Below are 27,492 nucleotides of genomic sequence, written 5' to 3'. Positions count from 1 at the left end.
AACCCGGGCAGGCAGCTACAATATCAGAAACAGTCGGAGTCCATTTCTGACACTCGATGTACATTCTACGCTATATTCCGGTGGAACTCATCATTGGACCTCACGGGGACTATATTTTCCAGAGCTGAAAAGGTACAATCAAGCTATAGAAAGTCGAGCGTCAATGGTACCTGAGAGGGGAGTGTTCAGTTGCCCAGAAGCATCTGCTGCACATATAGTTTTCTTATTTAAAACAGAAGAGGGTCATTCAATAAATGAGGTGGATTTTTTTGGTACAAGGACTTTGAATACATATAGAAGCTTACTTTTTTTCTTTTTGTATTTCAACGTAGTCTCCCAGAACTGTCACACAATTTTCCCACCTGTGCACAAGCTTCCATATTCCCTCAGCGTAAAAATCTTTTGACTGATGTCTCAGCCAACAATCGCTCACATTTTTATTTTTTTTTACTTCATCGTCACTTTCAAACAATGTGCCTCTCGTGAACGCTTTTCAGGGACCAAACAGGTGAACGTCTAAAGGGGCAAAGTCTGGGCTGGAAGGGGGGTGCGGGAGCAGTTCCCAGCCCAGCTTGTTGATGGTCTGCCCCTTTTGGGCTGCTGTGGGAGACCTTGCGTTGTCATGATGCAAGATGACTGTTTTTGACTGATGGACCTCTGCATTCCTTCTTGATGTCTTTCTTGACCTGCCTCAGCAGTTCGCAATAGCTTCTATCTGTATTAGAAGTCCTTGTACCGAAAAACGTACCTTATTTTATTGAATGACCCTCGTATGATGCTGTGAGTCAATACAAGAGACTATTGGGAGTATGTTTAAGGTTGACACATTATATGACAATGTGTCATCTTTCCCACACATCAAATAGCACAAGCCACCTCTGCAGGCTGCTGAGTGAGCAGTTATCACACGAGCGGTGGCTCCTGCGTGTGTGGTATTTGTCACCTGCAGCCTCAGGCTCGCACAACAATTCAACAAAAGACTCACCTTGAGAAAGCATGAAACATCAAGAAGCGACGCGATTTTAGATATTTAATATGGAGAACGCCGTCTCGTCTGCTTGATCTCTTTGCACCGCCGGTGTCCAGTCACAACGTCTTTTGATCACGTTTTAGCACAATCAAAGCTCTGTGCCCGCCACGTGGCGTTCTTAATTAATGACAGAATGGCGCCATTTGGGTCTAATGCGGTGACACTCAAGTGGCCGGGGACATAGCTGCTTGTTAGTCACTGGTTGTCCACAGACTCCAGCTCATAAATGCCTGTCTCTTGATCTCAGATCTTTGAGAGCGACGCTGGAGGTCAAGCGCTCGTGCCACCTCCCAAGAACACAGAGGTGAGTCATTGCCTTCCCTCGCTTTATCTAGCCTGGTTTGTGGATCTTTGATTTGCGATTTCAAACCTCTTGTCGCTCAGTCTTCCGTGCCACGCATCATTCTGCATGCTCACGAGTGTGAAGGAGTCGTGGTCGGAACATGACCTTCGATTGCGGTTGTTTGGAAGATGTTTGCGGGTTAGATGTCTCACCTAATAATAAAGACACCACTTTCATGTAAGTCTGCTCGTGTTAAATCAACAAGCAGCATATTTAGTGGATTTTTATGAAGCCCCGTGGTCTCTGCATTATTCGAATTTGTGTCAACCAGTAGCGGTGACTGAAAGAAAGTTGATGCATGTGTGGTAAAATTATCAACCAATAGAGGAGCATGAATTTTGGGCATCTGGGCAGCCAGATGTTGAGGCTTCAGCACATGGGAAAATTCAATTCTAACATGGATACATCAATGACGTGTGTGATTCAAGAGTCTGAGGGAGGTTCGGACCCAAACATTTTGGTTCGGGAATAAAATTTGTCCCAAAGTTTTACTGCTCACATCCAGTACGGATGAAATGGACGCAGTATAACATATAACACACAAGCCATAAGTCCTGAGGTCATGAGGAACATAATCAGGGTTTTGCTTTAGTGTGCGTCACTGGTGAACTTCAGGATTCTCCCACTTGGGTTGACAGTTGTTTTTAATAGGAAGGATTTCACAAATCATTAATTTTTGTTACATTTTCCACTGTTGTCAATCAATGAGCCAGTTATAGTTTAATATGCCAAAATGTTTGGATTTTCCTCTAAAAAAATGTCCCCAAACGATTTGTAGGTAATAATTTGGTGTTGATAAGTGAGTACAACGAAGACTTTTAGACTGAATGAGTGTTAGTAAGTTCCACCGGATGCAGTGATTCATAGTCTGTGGTGAGTGTGGCAAGTATCAAACACTGCCTCTCATCAAACGTTTAGAATTAGAGCGGAAGGGGTATCCGGAAACAATGCAGTCTTTCATTGGACAAATGTTTCAATGTTGATTCAAACGTGGGTATTTCCCTGGGATTGAGTGTTTCACTCTTTCCTTTAGTCAGGTTATTTTGATGTAAAGAGTAAGATTTCATGGTGGCAGGATAGTAGGAGGGCCACAGTCTGTTTTTGTTGTCGTTTTTTTTTTTGTCACACGTGTCCTCCTGTCCAGTTGATTCGTACTCCCTGAATGAAAGTAATCTGATTGATAATTTGTCTTTTTCTATCTTTGTACATGCATCTAGCCTCAGGTAGTTGTCGTGTAAAAAAAACAAAAGTTAAGCCTGAATGTTAAAGGCTGGATCCAACTGCTTCCTTGCTTTACAGCCTCTGTTTTGCGGTGTCCGGTGTCTGTACCAGGTTATATCGTGGTCCTTTGGTGGCCTCCAGATGCTTTTTGATGTCGATGACACATCACTGCCACATTGGCCCGGCAGCCCCCCCCCCTCCTGTCACTTCTGCTCATGCCCAGCATTTCGTGTCCATTGTTGGTACCAGATGTGATCGGTCTGCGAGACTGTATTTAATATGAAATATTTTTTAAATGAAAATGTGTCCATGTTTTCCCTCCAATTAAACATAATCCGATTCCCAAAGCCACAAATCATTCCTGCTTTGATAGCGAGATGTCTTCGGAAGGCGTGCAGAAAGACCCCGTTGGAGTCATCTGACTGACAACGTGTATCTAATGTCCATCTTTTTACTATATACAGTCATAACTCAGTTTTTGACCATAATACGTTTCAGAAGGCTGTTCGAAAATCAAAACCATGATCTTTGAAAAACAAAAGCAAATCTTTATTGAACCCGTCTGCTCACAATGGAACGCTACACGAGGGAGGAAGCGTCACTTCCTCGTGCAAGGAAGGCGAGAGGAGTCAAGTGGCGCATTCAAGTGCGCTCAGTTTGGTCGAGAAATAATTTTCGGTCGTAATCCGAGGCATAAAAAACTCGAAATTTTTCATCGAGATCATAGACGTTTGAAAACCGAGGTTTGACTGTATAGTAGTAGTAAGTAGTTGAAATAAATGAAAACTCTATTCAATTGCCTTTGATGATGAGTTCTCCACACGTCTGCCTAATAGAGGCTCTGGGGGCCAGCTCTCAACGGCTGTCATCCTTGTTCCAGAGTGTCAAAAGCCTTGGGTGGAGCTTAAAGGAAACTCACAGTAATGTTACTTTAATAGAATTAATTGGCTGAAATTGTCTTCAATGTCTTCTTGTAGGCTATTCTCTCTATTTTAGTCCAAACTGATGTGTTTGTGTTTCTCGGTTGCTAAGTGGAGCAGAAAGGGGAAAGGGTGCATTCTGCAGAATGGGTGTAGTATTTATGCAGCGGTCCCGAAATGTCCTCACATCCTTTTTTTTTTCTTTTTTTTCTTTTTTTTCGAAACTCTAGAGGCGTTTGGCGGCTGGTTTGGGAGTAGTTTCCGCTTTAGAGAGGAAAGACTGAACTATTGGTTTGAGTGTATTTCTGAGCGAATGCAAACATAAATAGTGCCCACAGAGACCGACCACACCGATGGCAAGGCACGTGCCGTCTCCACAGCCCTTGTTGGCACTTGGTGGTGGAAGGTTGACCGGGCAACCGCCTGCTTGTTCTAACCCTCTGTGACCATGAATGGGTGTGCAGTGTTAAATCAGCTGATTCTAAGGTCAGCGGAGGCAACAAAATCCAATTTTCCAGTCACGCCATTATGCCGGGACGCAAATGGGCTGGTTATGTAACCGGTTGCCATGTTGCTTGTTACTTCATCCTCGGTGAGTAGGCATTGACCTCACATCCCTAAATGGATAGGTAACGTTGGGTGTTGAAGCAGCACTTTTGTGTTCATGCATCTCTCCATGGTAGGGAAACATTTTGGGAAGAAGGCCGTTGGCTTTTTATTTTTGAGGGCTAATCAAGAGCAGGCATGGAAAATAAAGTAAGGTTATATGTCTGTGTTTATCTGAGCTAGAGCTCTTAGTGGTGTTTTGTGGGGCATGGATCTTTCAGGGTGATGAGCAAACTGTTTCTGAAACACACACAAAAAAAATAATTTCTTAATTACCAGAAACATCAGATTCAAAAGCCCCCCTCACCCTCAATCTCACATCACTCTACATTAAAGGTATTTATTGGTGTGTTTAAAACGTTGCAATGTGCCCAGATCATTCGATTTGCTGAAGGCATTTATTCCTCTCTAGTTTAAACCACAGTCATGTGATCCTTTGCAGAAGTGCTGAATCACTAAAGTACTTCATTTACTGAGGTTTGCTTCATTAAATGTGACGGTTTCCTCAAGGTCCAGCACCTTAACAATTGTGGTCCTAAGCTATAATTCAGTGTCTCCCGCAGGCCCACAATACCACAGGGTTGTGTTTCCCTCCAGAGACATAAAGTCTGCAGCATAACCCCCAGCTGCCCAAAGATGTTGGCGCAAACCTCCTCCCTTAATATACATCTCAAACGTCACTCCGAATGTTGCACCCCCCCACCCCCCAAAAAAAAAAACTTTCAAGTTGTAATTGACTGTTTTTTTTAAACACATTCATTCATCCAGATTATTTCCAAAAATTTTCTTGCGGTGTTGTATTTTATTTTTAGGAATTAAATAATTGGCTGTCAAGGTGACTCTCAAACTTTCCGCTTGACCCTTTCTGCATGTGATCATTCCAATGACTGTTACACTAAATGACTAATTTTCACAGTGTCCGACAAAAATGTAATGGGAATCATGCAGTATACTTGCACCATAGCAAACGATGGTTGCATTTTATAATATACCAATAAAAATACATGTATGTTACTCAAAGCCTGTTGTTTCTCTCACCTTGGTTTCCTTTTCTCTATGACACTCTTGAAATTTGACTCCGCCCTTCCCCTTTGCTTCTTGATCACTTCACTGTCGTTCTGCAGAGGATAGATGGGCTTCCCAGTATCCGCTCTATGTCGCCCCCCGAGGTTGGTGTCTGGGATAACATCAGTTGCACCACAGGCATGCTGACCTGCGTCTACATGCCAGGTGGCCTGACAGCCCAAATTCCCATTAGAAGTGAGCAGAGAGCCGCTGACCTCCTCCTCGAAGCCTGCAAGGTTCGTGATTTATAAGCACAACAAAAGAACAACGTGCCCGATCGGAATTGTTACCCCATAACAGGTGTCACCAACATTTTTGAGGGTGAGAGCAACTTCATGTGTACCGATTGTGTGAAGGGCTACCAAATTGATACACGTCTGAAATAACATATTTGTCCAAAATACCTTCAATAATATAAGGATGTGTTATTTTTAATACTTGATGATTTAAATTGTCAGACTTTGATCGTGTTTCGAAATGTCTCACAGTACTGCCAATGTTTGCATTTTTAAATCATAATTTCTACTAGCAAATCACAATGTCCAGGCACTGGCGGGCTACTCAAGTGGTCTTCACGGGCTACCTGGTGCCCGCGGGCACCATGTTGGTGACCACTGCCCCATAACATTGTCTCTGCTCATGATCATTTATTTATTTTTATGGCTTAAATATCATTTTGAAATCAGAGAAAACCCAATTCCCCCCAAAATGTCTTCATGCGCTTGTGTGTTAATGCCGCAATGGTCAATGTGAACGTTGAAACAACAGATGCTGTTGGTTGACACTCCCTCGGGGCCTTAAAGCAACACACCTATTCATCCGGTGTTAATTTCACACCGTCCCATAAGACTGACAGACATGCTGTAATCACTTGAGCGACGGACGCTATGTCGTTTGCCGCAAAGCTTTCATCGCCCAAGTGTAAATTCTGTGAATAATTCACGCCTCTACCATAACGCAGCTGTCGAACCAAGCGTCGATGCATGAAACATGTCCGATAAGTCGGTGCACACAAGCTGCTGAGCATTAGACTCTCTTGTGTAAACAGGCGAAACAGCTGGACCCAGAGCTGCACCGGCTGCGTCTGCAAAGGCAGGCGGGACAGGACACTGAGCTTCGATCCGTGGCGCCTGGCGAGCTCGTCTGTGAATTGGTGAGCAGAGCAAGCAAGACGCAGTACGCTCTTCATTATGCACTTGTTTGCATCGCCGATTTGATTTGTCTGCTCTGTGACCTTGCAGGTTAACGGCCACTTGGAGGTGGTCCCAGTTAGTATGTTTACACTGCAAATGAGCAGGATAAGCGGCAATGGAGATTTTGGTAAGTCGCTGTTGGAACCCCTTTGCATGTGACCTTTATCTTCATCCCGTCAATTGGTTTTCCTCTTCCTCCATCCAGGATTTGCCATCACGGGACAGATAGATAGTCAGAAGAACAGTCGGATCTTTGTCAGTGAGGTGCTCCCTGATGGACAAGGATTCACCGCAGGTACCAACAGCAATGACATATAAGCCCCAAAATTTCATGAAGAACATCATCCTTGTTCCTCTGGTCTTTACCTCCCAACATATTCTGTGTTTGTATTCCAGGTTTACGTCCAGGCGACGAGGTTATGATGCTGAATGGCCGCTATGTATCAGGTCTGGACCTGACGCTGATCCAGACCTTGTTTGCTGAGCAAACCCTAAACATGTGCCTGAGGCGGGATGGACCACCGCCTCAAAACGATGCCTTTGACCACCCAGTCCCTCCTCCGGCATTCAAGCTCAAAGCCAAGTCCTCCTCAGGTGCCTTAAATAAATAATACATGTCATCTCCTCGACACTTTATATTGCTGTTGGGTTGAATCGCATTGCGCTTGTAAAGGTGTGCCGTATGAAGCCTTCTTTTCTATTGTGTGTGTGTATTATAGTCGTTAATGTAAATGGTACTCTGGGCTGCACTTCTCATCAGAGGTATTGGTAAATAAGAGAGGATATTTTGTCACTGAACACACACGCACACACACACACACACACACACACACACAATGCTTCTTCCCCCAATTTTCTCGCCTCGTCTTGGTGACAAATGTGGCCGTTTTCTATGAGCGGCTCCCACTAATATGTATTTCATTCACCATTACTCCCTGTGACTAATTTATCTATGAAATTAGAAGGTGCTGTTTTGCAGAATGTTCACAAAAGCAGAGCAGAATTGTGTAAGAGAAATGCCCTTTCAAAAATAAGCACAATGACACAATAGTAAGAGGTGATTAAAAACGAAATGATCCATACTGTGCAGATCACAGTTTCCCTCAGCACGCATACACAGTGTCATGCTTCTTTATTGCTTTTATTTCCCAAAACAGTCTGAACGTTTTTTGTTATCTTGATGGTAGTAATTCATTAGCATAGCCTTTCCTTGGCGTATCTTTAATTAAACTCAGAGAGAGAGGGGGATTAATGACTTGAAAGCCTCATTACAGTAAACGGTGAGATCAAAAATGTGTGCAGTTTTCTTCTCGGTCTCTAGAGGGCAGATGATCCCTGGCCGTCTGATCTGGAGGCGGGGAAATAAGCTCTGATGGAGAGGAATTAGTAGTTGTCAAACACAAATTGCTTTGAGAAAGCTGTCTATCTTCTGTCTTCACTCATGTTTAAGACAGACTCATCAAATTCAGAGTGAATTTCTTTTGTAGCACTCTGCAATTTAGTTGACGATTGCCGTTTTGGAAAGGACACATTTAGCTGCATAGTGGTCGAGAAGTTGTCTTTTGTTTCCTGCTGTCAGATTGGCTTACCTCCCAGTTTACAATCAAGGATAAAAATCTGTTCTTGTGCCAACTGCGACACAGTTTGGAGCGAGAACCTTGAATTTAATGAACTGGAGGCCATATCAGAAATAATCTAAAAATATCTGGTGACTGTTGCATTTTATATGACAAAGGCCTTCAAGAAAACACAGCCAATGTGTATCTTGTTTTTTTTTTCCAGACACAACTGCAGATCTCACAATTACTGCTTTCCGATTGTTTTGTCTTATTTTTGGGAGGGACGGAAAGCCTTTGTCGTTTATAGACCCGGTTAGACGCCTCTGACGGCTCTCAGACGGTATTGTTTGTGTTTAGTGGTCACTCGTGAGGAACACACAATAGCTACAACTTAAACCCGCCTCTCTCTGTCTCCCTTCAGACTTGTGCACTGCAGCCGAGGCGAGCGAGTCCATGGGTGCCGCGCCGGAGAGCCACTCCCACTGCGCACACTGGCCTGTTCAGCTCAGCAAGGTGGGTGGAGCTAAAGAGAAGGTTTCCATTGTCATGCAGACACCCATGACCCGTACATTATGTCTCCCTATTATTCCAGAACCTACAGTATGCGGCGGTGTGTGCGTGCACATGCACGTGCGCTGTCACAGCGGTGATTGTGTGGTCGTCTGAAACCAGACTGGCACCGATTCCCTCAGATTACCATAATTAGAACGCTCCATCGTAGCCACTGCTATAAACACAGCTTATTACTGTCATGCGGGATGATCAGTGAGGGAAGAAATAACACCCATACGCCTGTCTGTCTTTCTCTAGCCGGGAGGATCCCTGCCATGCATTTAGTAGCCCCTTAACCAACGTAACCCCGCAGCTAACGGCGCACACACTCAGCTACTTGCTGCGTGTGCACACAGTGAGAAGTGCTGCTTAGGGCCAAATAAACAGTCGTCAGCTACCCAGCCCATTACCCTGACATTCACTCAAACATCATCTTATCAGCTGCAGTGGCAGGCATCATCTTTACAGCGTTAGTGTTCGCCGCCTCTTTGGAACGCAAGACAATCCCGATTGCATCTCTTCTCAAGCTCGTTTAAAATATCTCCTCTATAAACATGCCAAATTGATGTCCCAAGTGAATTATTACGGCAGATTGCGCTTCTATTTCAGTCTCGGTGGTTCTTAAATATCTGTTTCTGGGTTTTTTTCTATATCTAAACTAACTTTAATGAAGTCATTAAAATGCGTGTGAGGCCGGGCCTTGTGGGAGCTATGCCTCAATGCTGTTGCTCAATGTTTATTGCCAGTGGTAATGAGTGTGTATGCTCGTCATGAAAAGCCGTCTGTTAGTGATGTCGACATGACTGGAAGCATCCAAGCCAACGTATGTGTTGGTTCATGCATATTCACTCATTGTCTTTGCATCAATGCGCGTTCAGTTCATGCGATGCAATTTCACGTTCTGTACCGCCACGCTGGGAATGACACCACTGACCAGTTGTCGGCATCAAGAGAATGGGCTGTGTGGTTTTTGCTCATTTCCCCCGATTGTTCTGTCCATTCCAGCCCAATGGCTGGAAGCCACTTGTAATTGTAGGGGCTGCCACGACGTGACAAAAGCTGACCCTGCGGTCATATAGCAAAGGTAGAGGACAGCCTCATCTGCTTCACTTTGCCCTCCTGCTATCATCATTTGATTTCTTCCGAGTGGCGACATGAGTCAGTCCCTCTGCACTGCACCACTGCTGCTCAGGCACAGCATTTGTCTTGGAGGAATGAGTGAAGGAAGTGTGTGTGCGTGCCTGGTCTCTGAATGTGAATTCGGAAGTGTGTGTGCGTGCCTGGTCTCTGAATGTGAATTCTTTTGTCACTCAATGCACAGTAAAAAGATTATTGCCAATATCACACATGATGTCGCTATGAAGAAAAAACACGGTGATATTGCAAATGGGAATTAGGTGCTGCAAAGTGAGAAATCCATTTTCCCAGGGAAAAAGAAAATGTTTTAGAAATCCACCACGTGTGAGCGAAGAGATGCGTCTGTATGTCATTGTGAAAGTCAATAAAGATGGATGGAAAGGGAAGGACCAATTTCAAGCAACTTGTAATCGGCCGCCTTGCTAGTCTGGCTGCCTTTTGATTAATTGGTCGACTGCATTTCAATTTACTCCAATTACACAAGAGAAATCTCTGTGTACGTTTGAGGTGAAGTGCTTACTAGGCAGAGTTAAAAGTGTTGTTCACTATTGGGACTGATTGTAATCCCCTTTTAATCACTTTATTGCAAATGTTCTTATGATACCATGACCAGTTAATTGGAGGACTCAATTGAACAACTCTGCCATAAGACATCGCAACTGAACGTGGCTCGGCAAAATCAGAATTGCGTCACCACTTGGGCTTCACTGGTTAAGGAAGGGAAAAGAGGCTGACCCTAGTTTGTTAGCTGAGACAGAGGAAAAGGATGCACTATTGGGACCTGGTGCGTTGCCACACGCCACCTAGTGTCTGTAAGTGGATGCGCTGATAGAAAATTCTCAAACAATACAACTTGCTAAGCATTTTATACTGTGTGTTGTTTCATGAAGGAATATATCAATCATGAAAGTATCTATATCAGGTGTCACCAACATTTTTGAGGGTGAGAGCAACTTCATGTGTACCGATTGTGTGAAGGGCTACCAAATTGATACACGTCTGAAATAACATATTTGTCCAAAATACCTTCAATAATATGAGGATGGGTTATTTTTAATACTTGATGATTTAAATTGTCAGACTTTGATCGTGTTTCGAAATGTCTCACAGTACTGCCAATGTTTGCATTTTTAAATCATAATTTCTACTAGCAAATCACAATGTCCAGGCACTGGCGGGCTACTCAAGTGGTCTTCACGGGCTACCTGGTGCCCGCGGGCACCATGTTGGTGACCACTGATCTATATTTTCCCCGAGAGTCATAAAATCCATTGCCTGGCAATTGGCTGCTGTGTGTGTGCGCGCGTGTGTCTGCACTCCACTCACCTAAAATCATCTGCTAAAGGTTCCAGATCGCCATGACCTCACACATAAGCATTATAGAATAACGGATGGATTGCACAATCCAATAAAACATAACAATGCCGTTGTGTATTGGACGTGAGGAGGAGGTCATGGTCTTCTGGTGGACTGTCACTGTGCGTCCTCGATGTTAGGGGCTATTAAATTGTAAGGGCTCCATTGAATTCTGTTGTTTGACACTGAACATAGTCACCTGTCATGTTTTGTATTAAACAAAAGATGAAACAGCAGTCATATGTATTAAGCCTCTTTGTCCAGACGGGCGTTTCCGTAAGAGCATTTAAAATGGACTGATGAGGAAGCGTACAATGGGCTCTTTGTCATTGTAGCTGTTCAGTGGAGGTAATGATGTTGCCGGGCTTTGCCTCTTGGTCAGGTTGGATAGTCTTTCCTTAATTTTGTCTTCGTCTTGTCTTTTGGAGTAATTGCTCTCGAAGACATGCTTCTTGAATATGTGGCAAAGAAAAAGTGGATATATTCTGTTTCGGTTTTCCTCGTCGGTCTTTTAAGTAAAAAAGTATCTTTGTCGAGGGCCTTCAGATATGAGGCAGTCTAATCCCCCCCTCCCCATGATCTCCTCCTGCTCGCAGCTACAGTCGTCCCCTCTCTTAACTTTGGAGAATCTGCTTGAAATGCTTTATGTGGGTCTGTTTTTGGTGGAGCTGCAACTCAGGGAGGTGTGTATTATGACTAAGCCCCATCAGCCGCCGGCCATCTGGCTGTGAGCGGGCTAATAATCTGGGTTTACTGTTGGCGGTGCAGTTAATGCCTGTCTGCTCCCGGCCGTCCATGCTGCATTTAAGATCGAAAACAAAAACACAAGAAACGGGAGCGAGCCACAGGAAACAAGAGGCATGACGCAGACCTGTTTGGAATGACCACACCAGAGGTGTCCCAACGCCACCATGGCTGTCCGTGTAGCCGTTTTGACTCCAGCGGCGAACACTGAGGATCCCGGCTCGAGTCTGTACCTCACCACTTTGGTTGAGCTCTTCATGCAGGACCAGTCCCCGGCTCAGGCCCTGTGCTCCCTGCTGGCCATGTGCTGGTTCTGGCCTCCCAGCTGTGAAGCTGAGGAGAAGGATCTCTTCCTGGCTTCTGTGCTGCTCAGCCTTGGACGCTTCCTGAAAGTCAAGCTGGATTGCTTGGCACTGAATGTGGAAAACTGCTTGTCCTGCCAAAGTGACGTAAAAAGGAACCAGCGACCGGTAACTATGGGCTGTCGGACTTGGTGGGATTGTCTTTTGAGCGGTCTGTGTGACATTCTGCACAAATGATTTTTTTTTGTTTGCATTCTTAGTACCCATTAGACACACCTTCCGCTGTTCCTCAACTTCCTGCTTGTCGTTATTCTTCATGCATTGGTCATTGTTGTCAACAAGCATCTGCCCATAAGCATTTATTCAGCAATTTAAAGAATAATGCTCCAGTATTGGACCAGCACGATTTTACCGATGTAGCATCTTTTGGTGTGTTGCAGTGGATGTGAAGTGCCTTGGGGACTCAGGGGAATGGGTGCTTTAATCTGAAGCTGGCATCATTATGAAAACACGCTCTTTCTCCCAAAGGCCCCTTGAGACTTTGTGGAATAATATTTGTTTAGAATGAATAATAGAAGGGTAAATGGGCGGTGATTGTAGGGGAACGGCACCGGTCCTCGTTCATCTCTTATTTGATTTATGAGCGCAGGTCTGCTATAAAAAATCACCACTATTGCACCACCGTTGTCCACTATTTGACAGATGAATCACGGCCCAACAGCTGGCCATGAGGCCGCAATTCTCTTTTGACTAGTAAAGCAATCACGAAGCTCAACCGTCTGTTGTTTGTCCTCCATTTTAAATTCCCCCCCCCCCCTCCCCCCAAAGTTTGCTTGTTTACTTCGGCTAAGATGTGGCCAACTCATCTGCTCATTAGATGATGGAAGTGTTTCATCTGCAAAACAAATGGTGCTGTAACTCAACAGCACCATTCATTGAAGTGTCAGTGGCACTCGAGACAGCTTTGACGGCTTTGAGTTACAGTAGTTGTGTTGAACACAAACCCTCAGGACATCGAAGTGACTTCAAACCGATCAGACTGCAGCATTTTTTGTATCGTGTTTGATGAAGAGGGCAAATCTTGTGTATTTACATGTGACATACTTTCCTTGGTCTTACTATTATTTAAGTATTTTCTTGCTTTGTTCTACAACTTTGTCACAGCCCATTTGACTCGAGCACACGACAAACACAAACCATGTTTGTTTGTTTTTTACTCACAGCTCTGCGACAAAATAGAATTACCATACGGGATTTATTAACATCCTACTTATGTCTGGGGTTGATGAAGTCGATGATTTTGATGTAAAAAGAACTGGACTTTTCCGTACAGAACCAAATCACCTTTGGATGAACGAAAGGAGCGATTCCGAGACCGTTGTTGTCGTTTTTATTGAATAGATATGCAACCCTAATTGACTTCAGAGTCATGGACAGATGAAGCAACTCCTCAGCTTTGCACAATACTTCACATGTTGATCATGTAGAATAGGCACTTCACTGTATTAAGGACTGTTTTCCAAAGATCAACTTTTTTTTTTTAACCGGATAAAAGGACTTTTTTGGTGCAATGGCGATTGTTTGCATTCCCGCCCGGTTTCCTCGACGCGCTTGCGGCCTCCCATTTTTGAGTCAGCCATTCCTCTGTGTTTGGCGGCACAAGCCAGAACAGTCTACATTGTACTGCTGCTTTTGAAGCTGAGTACTGATGCCACCCACCGCTTAGTTTTTCACCTCTGTGGAAATGATACAGAAAGGTCACGTCGAAATGAGAGGAAGAATCTGAGAGCAGGAGGAGTGATTATTCGGGACACCTGGGAAACGGAGAGGCAGAGGGGGATGGATGCGTGAGTTGCTGGAAGACGCCACGCAACCCAAACATTGATATGCATGACCGTCTCACAGCCAGTGCATCACTGACTGTTACCGGCACAGGAACGTGTCGGATAACTTGCAAGTTTTCGCCCCAGAGGACTCAAGCGGAGATTTCTGTTTGAGCTGGCCGAACCGTGAGAGAGGGAGAAAAATCAACCTGAAAAGTGGAAAGAGAAAAGAAATTGATATTTCACTGTTTGGCGCGGGTGACTTTTGGGACGCACACGCTTTATGTGGAGGCACCATGCCGACATCCCGGGGAGGCAGGCTGCGTCGGAAAGGATGTTCCCTGGCCAGAAGAACGCAGCGGCAGGCCACAGCGGCATGGAGGCTCCTCTACAGGTTGCTTTTCATGGTGAGCAAAGAGGAAGGCAAATTTGTGCAGAGCAGTAACCGCCACCACAACATTGTTAACCCATTTGACTCGTCTTAAGTCGTCATGATGCGTTGCACACAGAGGCCGCTACATTCGGCACATTTGCAAAATCAAGAGAAAAATTTGCCCAGACAATGACAATAATTGTCTGGATTGTTAAAAATTAATTCATAAACTACATTTATACTTGTGGTTGTTGTTTGCAGACAAGGGAAGTACACCGAATCAATCTTCAATTTCTTTCTGTTTTTAAGAGACATTTTTTCACATGAACAATTTTATTTTATTGTTTGTTCTTTATAAACATGTGTTGTTTCAGCTGGTGAGTGTATGCGCCAGTTGAAAAGGAAACCTGCGAACCAAGATTAGTTCGTCACCCTTCCTATTTGTGACTCGCGGCGGTGTCGATGTTGTGCTTTCAGAATGAACTTTAGAAATGAGGAGCAAAAAGAGGCAGAAACATGACGGCGCGGGCAGCTGTCGACGAGAAAAACCTGGAAAGGAATTCACTGCGGTGCCGCCAGGCTTTTCTCCCGCTCCCGTCCGCTGCACTTAATGGGTTATTTGGGCGAGCTGTCAGGCTGCGCCGGTAGAAATGTTGTGGGGCAATCACATTTTTTTTTCAGTTGTGGTGTTCAGGGGGTCCTCACTCTTACTCTCTTCTCTCTCACTCTATTTCCATTATGCTCCAAGGGAGAGGCCTGGAACAAGTCGGGCACCTTCCCGTCAAGCTTATTAATCATCCCTTCCAACCTCTCATGCCAACCAAACAAACAAACAAATTCAAGTCGCACACATGAATTTGTTTGTTTGTGAGAATTAAGTCAACACTTTGACAGCGTGCCACCAGACATACACGCGTTCTTGATTGCGAGCCTCCAATTCCCCAGCGGTTCAAACAAATTGTCGCTGTGACTGTGTTCCGTCTCCACAAGCGCTCTCTCGTTTAAGGCTACTGGGCATCTTGATGAATATCCCGCTCGGATATCCTTCAACCTCCTGTTTTTCACTTCAGGCAAGCTCCCCCGTCCTCCTGCCTGATTGAATATTGTGTTGGTGTGTGGCGCTGTGGGCGGCGGCTGCGTCGTATCGGAAATGCTGTGCGTCAGGCTCTGTGGTCCAACATTTTTTTTTTTGAAGAGTTCACGACAAAAGGAGGAATGAGCACATGAAACGGCACTATGGATCCTCAATGGGAGGATTGTAAAGTAAAGTTTCCCAGCAGTTGAGATGTGTGTGAATGCAGCATAAATGATTTATACATCCACTTTGAAAATAAAACTGTGCTGACTTCTCCATGAGGCAGAGGAATTACGCTCTCATCCACTTGCGTATCAGAGCACATGAGTACATGTCTGCCGAGATGCCATGCGGTCGTCTATGACGTGCATTATTTGTGTTCTTGGTAGTCAAATGTTTCTGCTAATGGATACGAATCTCTGGGCACACGTGCGGCAGGATACGGATGTCATATAAGATCTGTGCCATGATACTGGCTATAAAGCTACTACACTAACCCAGAGCCACCCACACAGACCCCCCGGTGCACATAACTATTTTTATTTTAGAATCCAGGGAGTCTCTCGGCCACATAAAATAACCTTTTATGGTACAATCAAATGTTAGCTTTTTCGTGGGAAACGAAACACAAATGAATGTTGTGAAAAGGAAATTTGCCATTTTGATTCAGCATGTGTCATCCAAGCAAATCCTAACATTTGTAGGTCTGAAGCTTTCGCTCTGAGAGAGTCCTTAAAGATCCCCCTGGTATGGTTATATGTCAAAATTGTGAGCGAGCATGTCCATATGCAGCACTTGTCGGGGGGGGACCTCCTCTCAGAAGACAGACATAGCTGCACTAATAATAATGAGCCCAAATGAAGTGGGCCATAAAAGAACACATCCAGACGTAGCACCTCCTTGTCGTGTCTCTCAAAACGGTCACATCCACATTTTGGAGCACCTCTGGGGAGGCCACGCTACAATGTGTGTGTGGACTCATTGCAAGGAAGTGGAAGGGAGGGGGTGTTGTGTTAAAAGCTGACACTGCTCTATGTCCTTTTCAAGTGCTGAATGACTTGGGGCAAAAGTGACGCCTGCAGTATGGGAGACATTGATCCGCGCTACATGACTGTACCGCCTTCAGCTGTGAATTTCACATTGAACGCTTACATGTGCAATATTTTGAAATGTCTACCCACCCACACAGGCGCACACAGGAAAAGCAGAGTGCTGACCACGGTGGTCCTTCTGCCCACTGTGTCACCGTGCTGCAGATCACAACACTTAGGTGACCTCTGCAATAATTCCACAACACACCTTTTGAAAGCTTTACATGACAACGTCAAGACACCTCTGAACAGGATGTTGCTTTGAATGTAATCTACTTTTCGAACGATCAGCACGGACATCGTATTTAGCCTGAAATCCAACAATAATTAATGTGTGCATCGCTGCAGTCAAGCTTTGTGCTAACGATCGAGCATTTTGCTGAAGTAGCGGTTCTTCAACCATATCAAGAGGTTGATTTAGATGGAGTATTATACTCACAACTGACAAATGACTTGAACTGCATGTGATCGGATGGCAAAGATCTATATATATGTATATACATTTCATCTGTGCTGTATATTACACATATAGTGCATTTGACAATTAAGCTTATCCAATCCAATATACAGTATATGTATGTGTGTATATATACTGTATGTACAGTGATCCCTCGCTACTTCGCGGTTCGTTTATCACGGGTTCAGTGCATCGCAGATTTTTTCACTATTTAAAAAATATACAGTATATATTTTTTATTTTATTTCTTTTTTACATATACATGGAGTACAGTACTGTATATGTTGCTCTATGTGACTCGCTGTTGTTTTGCAGCTTCTCGCGGACCGTTTGCGGACTTAAAAACTTTTTTTTTACCCGTTTGTTATTTGGACGCTACTTTGCAGATTTTCGTTTATCGCGGATGGTTTTGGTCCCCATTAACCGTGATAAATGAGGGATTACTGTATATATATATATATATATATATATATATATATATATGTATGTATGTATATATATAATTTCTCATCAATTGATGTGGCACAGTCCCGCATAACTAACCATGATGGTTTTAAAGGTATCACGGTGGCGATATCCATATCTTTCATCATGTAATTTTTCACTGTAATGTTTTTGATGCAAATCTAATAAGAAAACCAACTCCCCGTTATGCTACTCGTAGACCCATGGGGATTTACTTGCAAGTACATTGTAGGCATCATTATTTCATAACTGTGGCGTTACCATGCGGGGAATGAGTTATTCACTGAATTTTTGATACAGCACTTGTATTGAATTTTATGCGACTGTACAGCTCTACCTAATGTATTTTGGTGAGTGAATTTGTGTGCACACATACCGCGTACAAATATATAATTCCCATTTTATCCATCTGATAGGTCTGTTGTCATCCATAAATTGAACTAGTCTTGTTGGTTCCCTCTACAGAGCATGGACACGGTGTGCAACCTCTACCAGTCCTTCCATGAGGGAGACGCTTCAGCAACTGGCGGCCCAATGGACGACCCCAAGGAGCCGCCAGTGAAGCATGCTGGCGATTTAGGTCCAGGCTCGAAGGGAGACGGCACCATTCTCCGACCCTGCCCCAAGCACATGAGTGGCACTGAGCGGTTACGCAAGGTCATCCAGGAGCTGGTAGACACAGAGAAGTCCTACGTGAAGGTGAAAATTGAATCCACCCCCCCCTGGTTGAACCATCAACAGCTAATTAAGTGAGAAAGACAACCACATGGGAAACAATTGGCTGAAATAAACACATGTTTACTTTTATTAAGAAACTGATTTAGGTTTTGGAATTTTTAGGCCTCTAATTTGATATGTTGTGCACGCAAGAGTCATCGTCTTCCCACCGAATCATTTTTCTTATTTGTCAGTATGACCTTTGGTAATCATGGCTGACAGTATTCCCCCCCGCCTTCTTCATCTTCTCGTTTTTCATTAACTCCCGTCCCTCGTGCATCGCTCTTCTTCATCCCGATTTTGTAGCCGAGTCGATTGCATTTTTAACATGCGATGGCACAAGCCTGTTAGTCCAGGTCAGCGCTGTGTGCAACATTCTTAGGTACAGTCGCTTTACGAAGAGGGCCCTCTTAAATTTTTTACATGACGAGAATACCTTCACTAATAACGAGACAAGCTACCACTTTAAATCCGTTGTGAGGTTGGCTGCGTGGGGGCACGTAGTGAGTGTGGGGTTCCAAGAGATGGTTGGATAGAGGGTTGAATTGAAGGGGGGGTGGAGACTTGGCGGTCATGAAATGGAAAGATGAGAATTGATGTGAGGATGAAGGAGCCTTTAAATGACCTCCAGGAGAAAAATGTATTCTTTCCGCTAACCTTTTTGGATTTTCTGCGCAGGACCTGGCTTGCTTGTTTGAGATCTACCTTAAACCCCTACAAAATGAAACGTTCCTCACGCTGGATGAGGTAGGTGGACAGAAAGTGTCTGTTTGAATTGAGACGCTTGAGTTGAGGCCAAATACAACGTGAAATGCATCGAAGTGTTTATTACCACGTGGTGATGGGGAGGAGCCCAGACAGGCCATATCTTTCTCATTACCACTGTGGATGCCTACTGGACAAATTAGCATCCCCCATACAATGATGACCTTCGCAAAGGGACTTTCCTGCGAAGGCCACCTTTTTCAACAAACCTCCTACACTGCAGCGTAAGAAAAAGAAACAAACAACTTTAATTGATCCCCTAAGGACAAATGGGATTTACAGTCAGTTGTCGATCACGTGGATGTATTTTGAGTTATTTTTCCAATTGCTATGTGTGGTGAAATAATGGATTTCAAAGAGCATAGAATACAGTTTTATTGCTTTCTCTACAATAGACTGGTGCAAAATAAATGGAGACAGGTTTGCCTAAGCTGACATAGTTTATCAATCCATCTCCTTAACATTGCTCCATTCATTTGTTCAGGATTTTCAGCTGGTGGACTGCCATTAAAAGTTTCCACATGATCTAAAATTAACATTAACTGGCGAGTGTGAACATTCAACACAGTTCTTGTGCTTTCTGTGTCTGTTACTTCCCAAAATGTTTCACATGCTGACTATTCTTATGACATTGGTATTTTTGCCACTTAGGCATATGGCTTGTGTCAGTTGTGACCTAAAATCCTGAAGGTTTCTTCCAAGAAACACCGGTCGATAGGCCACTCAGCACTAGGCAAATTAAAGGAGCATTATGAGACTGTCAGAAGTGTCCAGACACAAAATGGACCAGGTCGCGGTATCCCCTGAATGGCTTTTAATGAAGGTGACCTGACCCTGGATGTATGGGTCAGAGAGAGGGAAAAAAATGCATAGGTATGCGTGTATGAGTGCGTGTCTTACATTGAGAGCAGAGTCATTGCTTGTTCCTTAAGTGCCTTTGTAAGTGATGTCGGCATCAAAGTGGAGGTTTTACTGCACTCCAGGGTGCCTGCCTGACTTACTGTTATGAATTACAAGCTCTCTTGGCCTCCTCCCTACCTTGCATTTCCCTCACCGTGTCACTCTCGACTGTCTCACACTTCACTTCACCCCCAATTTTTCGCCTTTCCGTGTTTCCTCCCAGATGGAGAGTCTGTTCGGCAGTCTGCCAGAGATGCTAGACTTCCAGAGGGTCTTCCTGCAGACTCTTGAAGAGAGGATCGCTTGCTCCCCTGATTTCAGCACGCTTGAGACGCCCTCCCAGTTCAAGGTTAGATTTTGTTATTATCAAAATGGCAAAAGATTTCAGGGTGATATCACTCAGTTGGACTTTAATTGAGCCACCTCCGCAATACAAAAGGTGTCAAAGCTGAGTGCTCGAGGTTGATAAATAATGGAGACGGCGAGGCACGAGGTTTGCCGGCTGATTTATAGGCTTGACACGACATGGCACGGGGGTCTATTGATCGCGTACGGTGGTTCACTGGTCAGATTGTGAGGTGCTGAAAGCCCCGCTATACTCGAGAGGTGAGGTGAGGGGGAGAGGACAGAACGCTCAGTCTGTCTCCCAAGAGAGGGAGGTTCGGAGCATTCTGCTCACAACCTTTCCATGTTCACACTTTCCTTGTCATGCATTGTGCCTCATCGCCTATATTTGTCCGTTCACAGAAGCTTCTGTTTTCTCTCGGGGGTTCCTTCCTGTACTACGCTGACCACTTCAAGCTCTACAGTGGCTTCTGTGCCAATCACATCAAGGTCCAGAAGGTCCTGGAGAGAGGTACGACATAGTGATAATAAGACTGCCATAAAACGATGATTTTTGCTCGTCGACTTCTCAACAACAGTGTCGTGATTAGTCGAGGAATCGTAGCATATGGCATCAGCAAGAAGCTTACATATCCATCATTAGCTTCTAGCTTTAATTCTTTAAGGTACGTGCAAATTAAAAACAAGAAAATTACGATGCTGGTACATTCCACTTAAAGATTGAAGCTTGCAGCAGCATTCCTGACAAGTTTATAAATGATGGTCCAGATTAAATTGATACTGTGGCGTTAACATGCTGCTGCAAATGTTTAGTGTATTTTAAAATTAGCAGGGGGAGTGTATTTTTGGCACTCTAAAGTCGTACATCATAATGAACTGGGCTATGCGTGTTTTATTGTTACGTGTTGGCGTTGAGAGGTTGTGGCCAGCCTGTCAAGTTCTTTTACTTCGAGTGCTCCCGTTTTTGCGAGTGTGGGAGCGAGAGACGCGGCGAGCGAGCGGGTGCGTGTGCTGTTCGTGTTCCGGCGTCGCGACCGCCATTCACTTGCTGTGCTTCGGTTGTTGATAAGCGTAAAAATTCACTGACTTATGCCTCCATAATAGATGCTACAATATATTACTTTAACCAAACATGACATTGTTACAGTGTTCCATCAAACACACAACATGATTTGCGCGCGCTAAAGCTCGATTTGAGACAGGACTTTTCCCCATGTCAGAAATTGAATCAGTCAGCAGCCCCAACATGCTTTCCTTTTACCACCGTGCTGCCATGACGGCAGGTTTGCATGGCATTAACTATTTTTGGGGGATGGATTTGCTCTGTTGCTCTTTTGGACTCTGTTGCTCTTTTGGACTCTGTTGCGAACACGGGTGAGCCATGACACTAGCTACAGCGCTTCTATATACATCACCGATGACGCGGATTAGCTGCGCAAGTGCGTCACAGACAGGCAAACGGCCAGCAGTAACGGAAGAAAAACAAAACGGCAGTGAGAAGAGGACTAATGATGACATCAACTATTAAATTAGCCGCCGGCATAGTCGTGACTAGTCTAGTAATCTTGACAGCCCTAATTGGTTATTGGAAATCTACACACACACACACACACACACACACACACATACTGGCTACATTATTAGGTATACAAGCACGATTTTAGCAGGTGCATTTTAAATCCGTAGAGCTTAAATGACATCAGAGAAGAATCACTTTAAACAGTATCAATGGTATAATACTGCGATTGTGGTTTCAAGTTTCTAGAAATGCCCAGAAGGTGTTCCTTAATATTTTGATGACCTTTTTGGATCACAAAATGCAACCCGAAAAATCCTGGTTCTCTATCTGCTATCTCGGCATCGTTGCAACTGTGTTGCATCAGTCACACCTGACAGCACCCCACAGTCTCAGGTGGCGGGGCGGGGGCCTCTTTCGGTTGCAAGAAGGGAGACTCTGCTTACCACTGTCAGTTCATGACCCACGGTTACACAACTAAAAAGATCATCACTCTTTCCAAACAGATGAGGGCTTAACATTTGGATAAACTTTAAATTAACCTTCTAAACACCAAAGAATACGCAGCATACAACGGACAACGAAGATATCTCTGCATCTTCCTCGGAATGTGAGGGAGTAGACATTTCAAAATGATTTATACTTGTGATCACTCTGGCCTTTCCAACGCTATTTGGCAGCGCTGTAAAGAACTCTTAAGAGCGTTTGCTTCTTTGCCTTCAAGGTTAGAGGAGGTTGAAGGGGTCATTTTGCCCCACGATCAGAATTAGATGGCGCATTTCTCAGTGTGAACCGCGGGGCATCTAATCGGATTAAACACCCAGACAAAGTCTCTGATAGCTCAGCATTACGGAGAGGACAATCACGTGCTGTTTATACCGTGCCGGTAATGGGAGCAATACTTAATTTACTGAAAGAAATGTTGAAATGGTCGCAAACATTTTAAAATAACTTAACTGCATGTGGCTAAGCACCTTTAACATCATTGCCTACAAAGTGCTGTACATGGAGCAAAAAAATGCCATACCACAAAGGATACAGTTAAAACAATAAATGAAAAACATAAAAAGAGTATAACACCACAACACCCTAAGACAAGGCAGAGTCTCAAGCTGCCAAATGCCAAGGAATGAAAATGTGTTTTAAGACCAGTTTCAAAGATGTGCGGAGAGAAGGGAGGCTTGCCTCATGTTTAGCGGGAGGTCATTCCAGAGAGAGAGACCGGCAATGGAAAAGGTTTGATCCCCTCAGAGCCTCCACTTAGTCCTCCAGTCGTGTCTGCTCCGCACCGGGCAGGTCCACGGGGGGTGGAAGAGCTCAGACAGGAAAAGGTGGGACAAGACCATTTAAAGATTCAAAAACAACTTAAAAAAAAAAAACTCTAAAATGTACAAGGGAGCCAGTGAAAGGATTGGACTGCCCATCCGTCAGTGTTTAATAAAAAAGGTGCACCACGTTAGGGATTGATGACCTTTTTTTTCCCCACAAGCCTAAATCACCAATTAATTAGGTATTAACTATATACAGAATATACTGTATATTTTTTGTTGTTAGGTGATGCGACAGCCTTAAATGCTTGTCTCTATGTTAGGTCCAAATGATCCAATCTGAGAATAGCACGCAAATAATTGCACAGTGGAGCACTGGCTAACTCTACATACAACGTGAGTGCAAAGCGGAGTCGTGACTCACGCCTCTGCCTGATCACGTCCAGTTGATCCAAGGACACCCAGGAAGTCTGTCAAGCCAATCCCAAGAAATGGATGGCTATCTCTGCCATCCGTCTTTGTCACCTCCCTCCCCCTGACATTATACCACAGGCTGGCTTCCTTGTTTATTTGTCGACTCGTTAATTGCCTGACAATTAGTCCAGGAGATGTCAACTGAGCTGCCTGTCTGCAGCTGGCAGTGCTGTAATGAATACATTAATGCCCCCCTACAATGCAAGCGTGTTGCTCAAGGAAAAGATGTGTCCTCTATTATCACTTATATGCCCTCTCTATTCTGATGGCTGTGCCGAAACGTTTTTTTTTTTCTACAGCAGGTTTAATTAAGAGACTTGATTAGTTGCCTAGCATCAAAAACAAATGTGGCACCCATGGCAAATGAAGGTGAAGTGCAAGCGGAACAAAAGAGAACAGAAGAAGTCAGTGCGAATTGCGAAGCTAATGTTGTGTAGGCAAACACGAGAAAAAAATGCCTTTGGTGCACAGTCCACTTTTCACAGAAAGTCTGGCTGCAACCACATTTAAGTGGAAAGCAACCAGCTATGAACTGCTCCCAACAGGTTCAAAACGAGCAAAAAATAGTTGCTGAATAATTACGTAGGCTACTTTGTGTTTGACAGCGCCCCAGATGCAGACGCTGGGTTGTTGTGTGCACGCCGTTGTCTCCCGGCTAACCTCCGAGAGCTTCCCCCTTTTAGCTCGTGGTTACAAACTGTAAGATTCTGAATTGAGTGGTAAATCGGGATGACCAGCAACGCATGCAGCCACACTTGGCAGCATATTGAAGGATCCACTATTACAATGATGTACATATGACGCATCGATAGTGAATTCATCACGAGCTGCCTTTTACCTCTGCTCACGAGCCGCTAATCAAACTCTGGCTGCCTGTCAGGCTTCTGGTGACATCATTGCTGGCTCAGCCCAGGACCGTAACTATTCATCAAGGCTGAGGGCAAACACAGCCAATCCAATATGTACAATTGTGGCAATCTCCACTATATCATCTATATGAAATCGTTTTTAGAAAATAACAAATACAAGCATATAACGGAATATAGCTTAATATAATTGAATAGCACAAATAAGTGTGCAGTAGTAATTTTTCCCATTACATAATATACTATAATAACTTTCCCGCCCTGATGTTCTTCACACAATGTTAAAAATATTATTTTAAAAGTGGATTTCTATGGATTGGCTTCTCTCTCTGGGCATCTTTTTCACCTTTCTACCTTGTTTCTGATCATCAGTGAGCTTCTGCTACCGTCTGAAAATGGGCATGGATGTAAAATTTGTATTGATTTGGAATTAGCATTATAGCACTCTGAGCTTAGTTTATAAGTTAAGAAAAAACATTTTCCAATTAACCCCCCCCCCCCCCCCCCCCCACTTGTATAGAAAAAGTATTGAAGTGTAAAGTATTGAATCGGACCACACTGTTAATGTTGTGTATCGTTGCACCCCTAATATATGTGCATATATTTGTATGAGTATATAACACACAATTCTTTTTAACGTGACTGATTCTACCCCGAATTATGAGCAATTTGGTCTCTATTTGTTTTGAAGCCAAGACGGATCGGGCCTTCAAGGAATTTTTGGATGCAAGGAACCCCACAAAGCAGCACTCCTCCACCCTGGAGTCTTATCTGATTAAACCAGTGCAAAGAGTTCTCAAGTACCCCCTGCTGCTCAGGGAGCTGGTCTCCCTTACTGATGCCAACAGCGACGAGCACTACCACCTCACAGGTAGGCGTGCAGATTTAAAGCTATATTCACACACGGTATATAAATAAATACGGGATGCTCTTTTGGCACTTGCCATTCAGTGCAGTGCTGCCTGTGTTTTTTCAAAGAGTTGATCACTGCGAAAACTTTGTTTTGTTGGTGTGCCCGTGCAGAGGCACTCAGGGCCATGGAGAAGGTGGCCAGCCACATCAATGAGATGCAGAAAATCTACGAGGATTACGGCACAGTCTTTGATCAACTTGTTACCGAGCAGGCCAGCCACGATAGAGAAGTACGTACATACTTTACAAGTCCAATCTTATAAGCTGCCCAATAGGAATGATTAGTCCTCTTTATAAAAATGAAACGTCAAATTGCATATTCCCAAAAACACACACACACACACACATCACAAATCTGCTTTGCCACTTGGTGCTGTTTATGCCGTCTTCTGTTCTTTTGCCTTTTGGGTACTGAATATATTTACAGATTAATAGAATATTTAGTTGGCAGGCTTTGCAGTAAAAATATTCAAAGTGAATTTGCAAAAATATCGGTCCATGATGTTGGAAAACGTGTGCGTAAACATAGTCATCACTACTTGTCGTCTGTTGTTTAACCCTTTCAGGGTCAGCGGTGACTACATTGGACAGTTTATCATGTTATCAGGTTACGGGTGCATCAAAAGGGATAATAGGCATATATGATAGAAAACTGATTTTTCTAATAATTGTATACACATAGTGGGTCTCCAGGATGCCGGGGGAAAAAAAAATAATAAACATGCTTGAGTTATTTGCCCAGCCCTAAAAATGTGTGTGTGAGCCAGCTGTAAATCTGACGCAATTGTTCGTGCGTGTCACAGGTCACCGAAATCTCTATGGGGGAGTTTCTTCTGCATTCCACTGCAGTCTGGCTCAATCCACACCCGTCATTGGGCCGCATGAGGAAAGACCCCGAAATGACTGTGTTTGGTAAGTCTGCTTCCTCCACTGTCATTCATTCATTCATTCATTCATCTTCCGTACCGCTTGATCCTCACTAGGGTCGCGGGGGGTGCTGGAGCCCATCCCAGCCGTCTCCGGGCAGTAGGCAGGGGACACCCTGAATCGGTTGCCAGCCAATCGCAGGGCACACATAGACGAACAACCATCCACGCTCACACTCACACCTAGGGACAATTTAGAGTGTTCTCCACTGTCATTTTCCCTATAATTTTTTGTTAATTTTTTTTGTAAATAGTACTTACCAGTCGCAGTTGGTCGACTATCCGAATGATGCTGAGTTTTGATGGACACGGTCACAGAGAGTTTTGTTGTTGTTGTTGTTGTTGGGTTTTTTGTGTGGTTATACTGCTCTTTTTCATTGGATCGCATAAGATCAGCGGTGTGCCGAATGATTTGACCGGTGACTGAGGCTACATTTACACTGCGAAATTCATGCGGCACACTTTCGATTTTTATTTATTTATTTTTAATCTGAAGCGACACAAACAAAAATAATCGGGAAATTGGATATCCTCGGGCCTCTTCCAAAGGTTTGAGAGGAAATAAATTTCATCTGCGCTCTATGTTGCACATTGTATTGTTTTATTGGATATTTCATCAGAGACACACATAGAGCGCATTTGACAATAAAGTTGACTTGAACTTGAAATGTGACAAACCAGATTTTTGGGGGATATCCACCAATGCGTTATATCCTGTTAAGGCGAGCTTGACGAAATATACCAAATGGTGATGTATAGATTCCCCAAACAACACACATTAAAACACTAATGCCAAGGTTACAGATTTAAAAAAAAACAATCGTAAAAAAGCTGGTTATATGTCAGAGTTGTCCTTGTAACAATTTTGTAATAGACAAATTTACTTTTTGCTGCAAATTTCAACTACTTACAGTCACAGCGGAGAATGGGGGCAAGCGCAAAAATGTGTTTTCTTCCTTTTAGGGGCATAACAGAAAATGATGGAGCACATGACAAACATGTAAAATGACCGCTATCCTGACCTGCAATGTTCCATCAATGGTCAACTTTCCTTTTAATGAAGCAAGAAATTTGTTCATGACCACTTCTGGGTGTAACCCGCCCTGTCGCCTAAAGACAACTCCAGCATAGCCGCAACCATATAGTGAGGATAGATGGATAGATAATTGTAAAAAAAATATTTGTTAGGGTTTAATCCATTGAAACAAATGACAATTGCAGTATTATACTGAAACTGCCTCTTTTCGACTTCAAGTTTGCATCTAAAATGCCTCTGTGGGGGCTCCCCCTTCATTCCACTTCCCCCAATGAGGCATTCAGCAGAAGCAAAGATGCTGAGTGTGATTTTTTTTTTCCTGCCAGTCTTCAAGAAAGCAGTCATATTGGTCTACAGGGACAACAACAAGATGAAGAAGAAGATGGTGAGAGGCTGCGCTTGTGTGCTTCCACTGGTATCAATAATAAATGGTATCAAAAACATAACGTTAACAT

At 43.9% G+C, this 27,492-nt stretch overlaps 1 protein-coding gene across 3 annotated transcripts in view; it reads left to right on the top strand.

The window, feature by feature from the left end:
- Window positions 1-27,492, top strand: part of tiam2a (TIAM Rac1 associated GEF 2a) — an 88,639-nt gene that overhangs the window by 55,241 nt on the left and 5,906 nt on the right. For 2 of the 3 annotated variants that reach the window (XM_052086828.1, XM_052086827.1), the window contains exons 9-23: window positions 1,278-1,334; window positions 5,245-5,421; window positions 6,234-6,338; window positions 6,427-6,505; window positions 6,584-6,673; window positions 6,775-6,972; window positions 8,359-8,450; window positions 17,778-18,011; window positions 18,708-18,776; window positions 19,918-20,043; window positions 20,442-20,550; window positions 24,855-25,034; window positions 25,187-25,305; window positions 25,879-25,987; window positions 27,364-27,422. In XM_052086828.1, coding sequence (XP_051942788.1) covers window positions 1,278-1,334; window positions 5,245-5,421; window positions 6,234-6,338; window positions 6,427-6,505; window positions 6,584-6,673; window positions 6,775-6,972; window positions 8,359-8,450; window positions 17,778-18,011; window positions 18,708-18,776; window positions 19,918-20,043; window positions 20,442-20,550; window positions 24,855-25,034; window positions 25,187-25,305; window positions 25,879-25,987; window positions 27,364-27,422 — 1,803 coding nt within the window. The remainder of the gene's footprint in view (window positions 1-1,277; window positions 1,335-5,244; window positions 5,422-6,233; window positions 6,339-6,426; window positions 6,506-6,583; window positions 6,674-6,774; window positions 6,973-8,358; window positions 8,451-17,777; window positions 18,012-18,707; window positions 18,777-19,917; window positions 20,044-20,441; window positions 20,551-24,854; window positions 25,035-25,186; window positions 25,306-25,878; window positions 25,988-27,363; window positions 27,423-27,492) is intronic. The other variant, XM_052086829.1, reaches the window with a different exon arrangement.

This window comes from Hippocampus zosterae, chromosome 14, assembly GCF_025434085.1.
Source record: "Hippocampus zosterae strain Florida chromosome 14, ASM2543408v3, whole genome shotgun sequence".
Lineage (NCBI taxonomy): Eukaryota > Metazoa > Chordata > Actinopteri > Syngnathiformes > Syngnathidae > Hippocampus > Hippocampus zosterae.
This window is presented reverse-complemented; position numbering and strand designations above follow the sequence as displayed.